This window comes from Heptranchias perlo, chromosome 39 (assembly GCF_035084215.1).
Source record: "Heptranchias perlo isolate sHepPer1 chromosome 39, sHepPer1.hap1, whole genome shotgun sequence".
Classification (NCBI taxonomy): domain Eukaryota; kingdom Metazoa; phylum Chordata; class Chondrichthyes; order Hexanchiformes; family Hexanchidae; genus Heptranchias; species Heptranchias perlo.
In genome coordinates this window covers 11,659,682-11,669,578 of record NC_090363.1, presented here as the reverse complement: position 1 = coordinate 11,669,578, position 9,897 = coordinate 11,659,682, and the positions used below count along the sequence as shown (strand labels likewise).

Below are 9,897 nucleotides of genomic sequence, written 5' to 3'. Positions count from 1 at the left end.
TGTACAGCGGTTGGTATTAGAATCGCTGCTCTTTTTGATATATATTAATGACCTGGGCTTGGGTATAGGGGGCATAATTTCAAAGTTTACAGATGACATGAAACTCGGAAATGTAGTAAACAACGAGGCGGATAATAACAGACTTCAGGGGGTGGAGATGCCGGTGATGGACTGGGGTTGACAATTGTAAACAATTTTACAACACCAAGTTATAGTCCAACAAATTTATTTTTAATTCCACAAGCTTTCGGAGGCTTCCTCCTTCATCAGGTGAACGGTATGGAAATGACATTTTCGAATCCTTCGCATTTTAAAATCACAGAACAATGCCTGGTGATTACTGCCCGTTGCCAAGGCAATCACAGTGAGCAGACAGAAAGGTGTCACCTAAAAAGGCCACCGAATATACAAACCCCCCCAAAAAAAGAGAGAGAGATAAGGAAGACAGTCAATGACCCGTTATATTAAAAACAGATAACATTTGTTCGCAGGTGGGGTTACGTGTAGTGTGACATGAACCCAAGATCCCGGTTGAGGCCGTCCTCATGGGTGCGGAACTTGGCTATCAATTTCTGCTCGACGATTTTGCATTGTCGTGTGTCTCGAAGGCCGCCTTGGAGTATGCTTACCCGAAGGTCGGTGGCTGAATGTCCATGACTGCTGAAGTGTTCCCCGACAGGGAGAGAACCCTCCTGTTTGGCGATTGTTGCGCGGTGTCCGTTCATCCGTTGTCGCAGCGTCTGCATGGTCTCGCCAATTTACCATGCTTTGGGGCATCCTTTCCTGCAACGTATGAGGTAGACAACATTGGCCGAGTCACAGGAGTATGAACCGTGCACCTGGTGGGTGGTGTCCTCTCGTGTGATGGTGGTATCTGTGTCGATGATCTGGCATGTCTTGCAGAGGTTGCCGTGGCAGGGTTGTGTGGTGTCGTGGACGCTGTTCTCCTGAAGGCTGGGTAATTTGCTGCGAACGATGGTCTGTTTGAGGTTGGGTGGCTGTTTAAAGGCGAGTAGTGGAGGTGTGGGGATGGCCATAGCGAGGTGTTCGTCATCATTGATGACATGTTGAAGGCTGCGGAGAACATGGCGTAGTTTCTCCGCTCCGACGACAAAGGGTACTCTGTTGGTTGCGTCCCGTGTTAGTCTTCTCAGGAGGTCTACGCGATTTTTCGCTGTGGCCCGTCGGAACTGTCGATCGGTGAGGACATAGACAGGCTAGTGAAATGGGCGGATACATGGCAGATGAAATTTAACACAGAGAAGTGTGATGTGATTCATTTTGGTAAGAAGATTGAGAGGCAATATAAACTAATGGTACAATTTTAAAGGGGGTGCAGGAACAGGGAAACCCAGGGGTGTACGTACACAAATCTTTGAAGATGGCAGGACAAGTTGACGAGGCTGTTAAAAAGGCATACGGGATCCTTGGCATTATAAACAGAGGCATAGGAAGAAGCTAAACCTTTATAAATCACTGTCTAAGCCCCAGTTGTCGTATTGTGTCCAATTCTGGGCAACCCACTTTAGGAAGGATGTCCAGGCCTCAGAGAAGGTGGAGAGGAGATTTACCAGAATGTTACCAGGGGTGAGGGACTTCAGTTATGTGGAGAGACTGGAGAAGCTGGGGTTGTTCTCTTTGGAGCAGGGAAGATTAAGGGGAGATTTAACAGAGGTGTTCAACATCATGAAGGGTTTTGATGGAGCACATAGGGAGAAATTGTTTCCAGTGGCAGAAGTGTCCCGAACCAGAGGACACAGATTTAAGATAATTGGCAAAAAGTCGGGAGGCGGGGGAGAGAAATGAGGATTCTTTTTAAGGCTGCCAGTGATGATGATCTGGAATTCACTATCTGAAAGGGGGGTGACAATTGTAAACAATTTTACAACACCAAGTTATAGTCCAGCAATTTTATTTTAAATTCACAAGCTTTCGGAGGCTACCTCCTTCCTCAGGTGAACGATGCGGAAAGGGGGGTGGAAGCAGAATCAATAATAACTTTCAAAAGGGAATTAGCTGAATACTTGAAGGGGGAAAATTTGCAGGGCTATGGGGGGAAAGTGGGAGTGGGAATAATTGGATGGCTCTTTCAAAGAGCAGGCACGGGCAGGATGGGCCGAATGGCGCTGTCCCCATTCTATGATGATTTTTCCGCGATTGGGGGCTCTCACCAAAAACGAATTTCTCGTCCTTTTTTTCCTTCCTCGCACGGTTCACCTGACTCTCTTCCTCCGCCTGTTTTTCGACCTTCTGCCTTTGCCGGCGTTGTTCCCCAGTAGGCTCTGGAGGGTTTTCTGGACGTCCCTCCAACTGTTCAGAGCGGTGAGGTGCCCGGAATCGGCGCTTCCCCTGAGCTTCGCCGCCTCGTAAGCCCCTGCCCTCCGATTGACCACCTTCTTGGCTCGGTCCAGCATCTTGTGGCGTTCAGCCTGTGTGAAGCCTCTGCGCTTGACACGTTGCTGCACCCGCTCCAGCGTCTTGATGTAGCCGACGTCGGTCTCCAGCCAGACGTTGTACCAGTCCACTCTGCCCGTCCGGTTGCTGCTAGCCTCCCGGTCCTCCACTTGCCAGCGAGCCAGGATCCCGGGATAGCCCTGGGAACGGTTCACCGCCGCGAAGAAGGTTTGGAAGAAAGGTCTCTCATCGTCCTTTTCCTTCTCCCTCTTCTCCTCCTCCTCCTCATCATCCTCATCCTCATCCTCGATGCCAATTTGGTCTTGGTACCGCCAGACATTCACAAAGACCGGGGCTGCGGGAGTCACCGACTGGGCGATGGGCTTTCTGAAGACGGGCAGCTGGTTGGAAATATCCGGCAAGACCACCCCGGGGACTCGTTGTCTCTCCCGGGGCTCGGGCAGACGGCGGGGGGGCAGCCGTGCCACCGGGTGGGTTGGCACCGCCGCGTTGGCATTGCCCAGGTAATTGTTGTCACGGGTAGGGGGTCTGGTCACGGGCACCGGGCGCTGGTTTCTCACCCGGCCCCGCACCCGATCAACATCTCCGGGTTGGGGCGAGGAATCGGACGAGTCTTTCCCCCAACAGCAGCCCATTCCAGTTCGGGACAAGTGCCCCTAAAGGATTTGCTTCCTCCGGGCTTGTCCTGGCCAAGTATCTCCTTCTCAATAATAACAAGGCTTTATCCCTTAGTTTCGGTTTCAGGAAAGAGTTGTCTCTCTCTCTCTCTCTCTCCGCCCACTTTCGTTTCATCACGGTTCACTTCTGCCAAAAGAAAACAAGTTCACTAGGTGTGAAATTCGATTTTGGCGCTCGGAAGGCGGCGCGAAATAGGCGGAGCGCCCGCTCGTTCGCAGGGAGGTGAGTGGGAAGTGGCACTCGTGCCCCGCCCGCTTGTTTGGTTACAATTGGCGCTAGTCCCCGCTGTTCATTGGCGACTCGCCCAATAAGAGTTCCAACTCGCTCAATGGGGGCCCAGCGCGCCCAACGAGGGGGGCGGGAAATTGGGCGTCTCCGACATCATTTAAAGGCAGCCTGCACCTCCCACCAGCTGGTGCAATCGTCAAGAGTGAGGGCAAAAGAAAATGGCAGGCACAGGGAGGGCCCCGAGATTTTCTGACCTGGCTTTGGAGGTCCTGGTTGAGCAGTTGGGCGGGAGAAGAGAGGTACTCCACCCCACAGGGGTCAGGGGTCTCCAGGCTAGCTGCCCGGCTCCATTGGGCAGAGGTGGCCGAGCACGTCAACGCAAGAAGCATGGCGGTCAAAACATGGCTGCAGTGTCGGAAGAAGTTTAACGATCTGTGCAGGGTTGCTAAGGTAAGACTCCTAATTCCTCTAAGGAGAAACTGTTTCCACTGTGGAAGGGTCAGTAACCAGAGGACACAGATTTAAGATAATTGGCAAAAGAACTGGGGTGGGGGGGGGAAGATGAGGCATTTTTTATGCAGTGTTATGGCCGCATTGCCCGAAAGGGACTCAATAGTAACTTTCAAAAGGGGTTTGGATAAATACTTGAAAAGGAACATAAATTGCAGGTCTATGGGGAAAGAGCAGGGGAGTGGGACTAATTGGCTAGCTCTTCCTTTCAAAGAGCCGGCACAAGCACGATGGGCCGAATGGCCTCCTTCTGTGCTGTACGGTTCTAGTAATCAAGTAGTGCCAATATTAGGTTTGAAAATGGCAGACTAAGAGGGGACTGTGGGAGGTGGGGAGTTCCACATTTCTGTGATCCTGGGGGAAATACGATAAGATTAGGAAGCAGTGCAGTCAGCCTTGGGTGAGACTAATTGGATCCCTCTTTCAAAGTGCCGGCAAAGGCACGATGGGCTGAACGGCCTCCTTCTGTGCTGTACGATTCTGTGATGTGGTCTGTGTTACTCTCTGCTGACTGCGCCACCTGTAGACCCAGTACTGGCAAGCCTTTCCTCTGCCAATTACAATCACAGCAGCTCACTTCACTGAGTCTCCTCCAGGCTACTGGCACACTCTGCACCTGTTACTGTCTCACTTCCCTACGCCTCTGGCAGCTATCACACAATAGGAAAGAAAGAAAGATCTTGCTTTTATGTCGTGCCTTTCACAGCCTCAGGATGTCCCGAAGTGCTTAATAGCCAGTGAAGTTCTTTTTTGAAGTGTAGTCACTGTTGTAATGTAGGAAATGCAGCAGCCAATTTGCGCACAGCAAGATCCCACAAACAGCAATGAGATAATGACCGGATAGTCTGTTTTTTTAATGATGTTGGTTGAGGGATAAATATCGGCCGGGACGCCAGGGAGAACTCCCCTGCTCTTCTTCGAAATGAGATCCACGCTATTCTAACCTGACCTGCAAGGCCTCCAAATGCCTTGCTCAGTCACCACTAACTCATTCCCTTCTTTCTCCCTTGCAGGAGAAGCAGGCACACAATAACAGGGGGGCAGGCAGCCACAGGAGGAGGGTAACAATCTGTCCCCACTCGAAGCGGAGGTGATGAACATTGTGGGCAGGAAGCCTGTCAGGAGTATGGCGACTGGTGTAAGGATTAACCCAATAACAGATATAATTTAGTATAATTATAATCAAAAGTAGAAGTAGGATGAAATGTACTATGAATCAATAAATGTAAATTATACTGTGTATTAATGTAGTAAGAACCATGTAACATGCATTCAATAAGAAAGGGCTGGTGGGCCAAGAAGGGTGCATGATGGTTATTATAGTCAAGTTTGCAGTTAAAAGTAAGAATGCTGACCACATTAAAGTGGGAATTAACAGACCTTGGGGAAATCACAGGTGCTAAGGGAGGAATATGCTGTAATAGCATGATGTCTGATGTAGATAAATGGGATTGAAGGTTAGTTAAATCAAGGAGTCACACGGGCTTAGGTCTCCCTGTCTCGAGTCCCCGCAAGCTAGTGAATAGAGTTCTGTTTGTACAAATGGTTCTGTGAAGGCTGGCAATGTAACTCTAAGATAAGGTACCGTTAAGTCTGTAACAACAAGGCACGGACGGTACCAGGAGCTATGCTTGGAATGTAACTTCTGAAGGCTGAGAGACATGGTTAATGGGAAGATGTGGATGGGATAGTGAACTGCCACATAGACCTGAAAAAGGGGATAAGAGGAGACCTCAAAAGCTGAGGAAGGCGCACAAGATTCTGGCAAGGAAGAAGAGAATTCTTCAGTCAACAGAACACAGAGAGAGAGAGAGACCGCACCGCAGTCACTTGGAGGGATAGAGAGAGAGAGAGAGACTGCACCGCAGTCACTTGGAGGGATAGAGAGAGAGAGAGAGAGACCGCACCGCAGTCACTTGGAGGGATAGAGAGAGAGAGAGAGAGACCGCACCGCAGTCACTTGGAGGGATAGAGAGAGAGAGAGAGACTGCACCGCAGTCACTTGGAGGGATAGAGAGAGAGAGAGACCACAGTCACTTGGAGGGATAGAGAGATAGAGAGAGAGAGAGAGACCGCACCGCAGTCACTTGGAGGGATAGAGAGATAGAGAGAGAGAGAGAGAGAGACCGCACCGCAGTCACTTGGAGGGATAGAGAGAGAGAGAGAGAGACCGCAGTCACTTGGAGGGATAGAGAGAGAGAGAGAGAGAGACCACAGTCACTTGGAGGGCTACTTCCGAGGTTTCAAGGAACAGACTGTAACTATTTCTCTTTGTTAAGTATCACCTTTTTGTACTAATTGTGATGTGCTTAATAAATCTGCTTTGCCTTTAACCATAATACCAGTACCATGGTAGTCTTGTTGTTGTCACGAACCAGTCCTTAGATTGGATTAGATTATAATCCTGAAAGTAATGGTTTAAATCCTACACTGGTGAGGCTCAGGATCAACATCTCACAGGGTTTCTGGACATCTTCCCCTCTTTTTCTTTTCCTTCTCACTGAAACCTCACCCCCACATTCACTGCATGACAAAGTGCAGCTGCTTCGAGCAGCCAATCATCTTGTGTTCAAACCCCTCCATGGCCACTCCTCCCACCCCCATCTCTCTAACCTCTCTCCAGCCCCACAACCCTCCGAGATCTCTGCGCTCCTCCAATTCTGGCCTCTTGCGCATCCCCGATGTCCATCACTCCACCATTGGCGGCCGTGCCTTCAGCTGTGTAGACCATAATCTCTGGAATTCCCTCCCTAAAAACCTGTCCACCTCTCTCCATTTTAAGACGCTCCTTAAAACCTACCTCTTTGACCAAGCTTTTGGTCACCTGCCCTAATATCTCCTTATGTGGCTCGGTGTCAAATTTTGTCTGATTACGCTCCTGTGAAGCACCTGGGGATGCTTTACTATGTTAAAGGCGCTATATAAATGCAAGGCGGTTGTTGTTGTCTGTCTCTGCATAGCGTTGCCACTGACTGCTAACCCTTGGCCCTCTCTTCCATCTCAGGTCCAGCTGCTGAGAGAGCAGGGGAAGGGGAGGAGAGCAGATTAAAAGAAAAAGCATCACTCGACTTTACCCTCGCTCAGAGACCGGCACCCCGCGTCTCTTGGAGGATAGGCTAGCGGGGTGTGCACTGGGAGAGTCACCCAGCACAAGTGCGCAGGAGCTAGGGCAGGGGGCTAAGACGGCTGAGGAAGCAAATAGCCAGATGGGGAGCTCACATCCTAGCCCTGCTGCGGAGGGCACTGATGTGGACTTCACGGGCCCAGACTATCGAAGAAGAGTGATGGGGATACACACAGATCTTCGAAGTGCACTGTCCTGCCTGTCAGAAAGCTTGCGCACAATATCTGAGAGCATGGAGGAGTCCAGCTGTAACTTGTGTGGGGTTTTCACGCACGGCATCGAAACCATGGGGCGAGTGGTCAGCTCGATGAACACTGTAGTGGGGCCCACAGCAAAGGAGCCATTGGTGGCATCTCTGGCAGCTTCGATGGGAGCTCAGACTGCTGCCATCTTGCCTCTGGGTTCCAGCATCTCCTCTGGCTTTCGAAGCCTGAAGGGGAGCATGGACAAGGGGCTTCGAGAGCCTTCCGGCACACCTGCACTCTGCGCTGCCGCACACCAGTGGCGCAGCCCCCTGTGAGTGGCACCTGCCCTCCTATCTCGGGAACACAGCGCACCTGGTCCTCAGCCAGTGCCTTTGTTGGTCCCAGGCAGCCAGCTGGCTCGGTCTGCTCCGGTCACGGCCGAAACGCTGCAGTCTGTAGACGGGCGCTCTATGCCCAGAGCTCCTCCAGGTCGCCCATCAAGGCCACCTCAAGGAGGTTCAGCAGCCTTCCGTCTCCCGAGCTGTAGCCACTGGGGAAGCACCAAGTAGGAGAACCAGAATAGGCAAAAGAGCACAGAAGGTGGGCACTAGGGGTTTGCACATGGGTGATATTTAGTTTTCCATTGTTAAAGATTTGGAATAATGAAGTGAAGATTAATGAATCATCTTGCTGTTAGCTTTTTTCTTCTTTGCTGTTTGTTCAAACATTCCTGGTAATGTACATGCAACATCTAAAAAGGCGTACACTTTGAAGGCATTCATGTGGCGGGAGTGAGGACCTTGGAGAGGTGTTGGGAGGGACTGTCGTTGCATTGTCAATGGTGGCTCAATGGGTAGCATTATGAGTTAGAAGGCTGTGGGTTCACAGTCCCACTCCAGTGCAGCACTAAGGGAGTGTTGCACTGTCAGATAGGTGCTGTCTTTTGGATGAGACCTTAAACCTCAGGTGGCTGTAAAAAATTCCATGGAGCCATTTTGAAGAAGAGGAGGCGTCCTGGCCAATATTCATCACTCAACCAACATTGCTAAATCCGGTCACTACCACATTGCTGTTTGTGGGATCTTGCTGTGCGCAAATTGGCTGCTGCATTATGACAGCGACTGCACTTCATTGGCTGGAAAGCACTTTGGGACGTCCTGAGGTCATGAAAGGCACTATATGAATCCAAGTCTTTCTTATTGGGGAGGGGAGCGGGGAGGTTATTCTACTGGCGATTTCCTGGATTTGCTGCTGTCGAGATCTGGCAGCGGGTGGGATTGGCGGCCCTTGCTCCTCAATGGAGTTTCTGCTTCTGTGCGGGTTCGCCGGTTGATTTTGTAAATGAGCGATACAAATTAGTCAGTTAAATTTAAAACCATCCGAATCTGTTGCTTTGATTCAGCACCAACCTGAACTTGCCATTCTATGCAAACCCTAATTAAAAAAATACTGGGGAACAATTTTAACCTAACACACCCATCGGGAAACTGACGGGATTGGGAGGCAATGCTGGTTTTACACCCCAACTAATTTTACTCTCCGTTGAAGTCAGTATCGGGTGGGCTGTAAAACCGGGGTTCCACCCCTCCCCGTGGGATTCCCACCTGACAAGATCGGTTAAAATGATTTTCAAAGATTCTTTTTCTTCTTCTGCAGAAGTATTGTCCTTGCAGCCATATCGCAGTGATTACAGATTCCTCAGACTTGGGAGCCATAACGCACTGGCTCATCTCTAATCAGCTTATCCTATTAAGGCACATTTTGTATCAGATGGTTACCTCACACGAGCATATTAAAACTGTGATGCTGTAAGGGTCAATTCTCAAATCAAAAGTTCAGTGGTCACCATCTTAGAATTGCTGTCTAGCTGTACAATTGTAGCATCAATTAGTTATTTTAAGGCATTAGAATCTGTTAGCCGATTTTCCCCGTTACTGTCCCAACTATGGGTTGTTAATCCTTCTTGATTCTAGCCCAAGTGGTTATAAAATAGCAAGCTTTTAATAGATTGACTCACAACAGTATTATACAACTGTCTATAGATTACAATAAATGACAAGCAAAAAATACAACCTGACCTGACCTTCGCGGACTTCCTGTGGCAATGGACTTCCCACCACTCCCTCTTGAGAAATCTAACTTTTAGGAGGGAGCATGTCCATCTTTTAAACTATTCGGCTGCGTTGTTCTGCACATACGCACCTCTCCCGTTTGTAAACCATTCCACCATGCTGACTCTCAAAAACCACCACAGATTGTTTACTGTCTTATTGTGTGCGTAGCCTTTCATGATTATCGGGTCTTAGTATGTTTATACTAGGTTAGGACAACCTGTTTTTTGACTCTTGCTGGTTTTTCACCATTCTAATGCCTCAGCGTTGTTTCAGTGACCTCCTGGGTTTCTGTAAGTTATTTTTCTCACAGAGATGCAGGTGCCTAAGTACACCCACCCTCTTGCTAAAATACATGGCACTATGCAAACCTGTATTTTCTATGCTTCTTTCAAACCATATAATTACACAATCCAAGAATCTACTTGACAAACGTTAAAAATTAACATTACGACAATATAAAGACAACCATTAGTGGTGACATATTAGCAAATTTTATCAAATGACCAGGTCAGCTTGCAAAGTTCTGTTGCTGGTCTGATTACAACATACGTCCTTAGCACATACATATATTTTGTGAGTCAGTGTACAGATCCAACTCATGGGCACATCGATGAGAGTAACCCAAGAATTACAGGGAGGTGAG

The 9,897-nt window shown here is 49.2% G+C and overlaps 1 protein-coding gene across 1 annotated transcript; it reads right to left on the bottom strand.

Moving 5' to 3' along the window:
• Window positions 1-209: 209 nt before the first annotated feature.
• Window positions 210-9,369, bottom strand: LOC137305245 (uncharacterized). The gene is made up of 2 exons (XM_067974090.1): window positions 9,343-9,369; window positions 210-3,219 (listed from the first exon to the last, which is right to left on the bottom strand). The coding sequence occupies exon 2, from the start codon at window positions 3,048-3,050 to the stop codon at window positions 2,214-2,216; it is 837 nt and encodes a 278-aa protein (XP_067830191.1). The 5' UTR covers window positions 3,051-3,219; window positions 9,343-9,369; the 3' UTR covers window positions 210-2,213.
• Window positions 9,370-9,897: the final 528 nt, after the last annotated feature.

Bases quoted from the DNA above. Each gene is read 5' to 3' on its own strand.
- LOC137305245 (XM_067974090.1), bottom strand. From the start codon at position 3,050: ATGGGCTGCTGTTGGGGGAAAGACTCGTCCGATTCCTCGCCCCAACCC.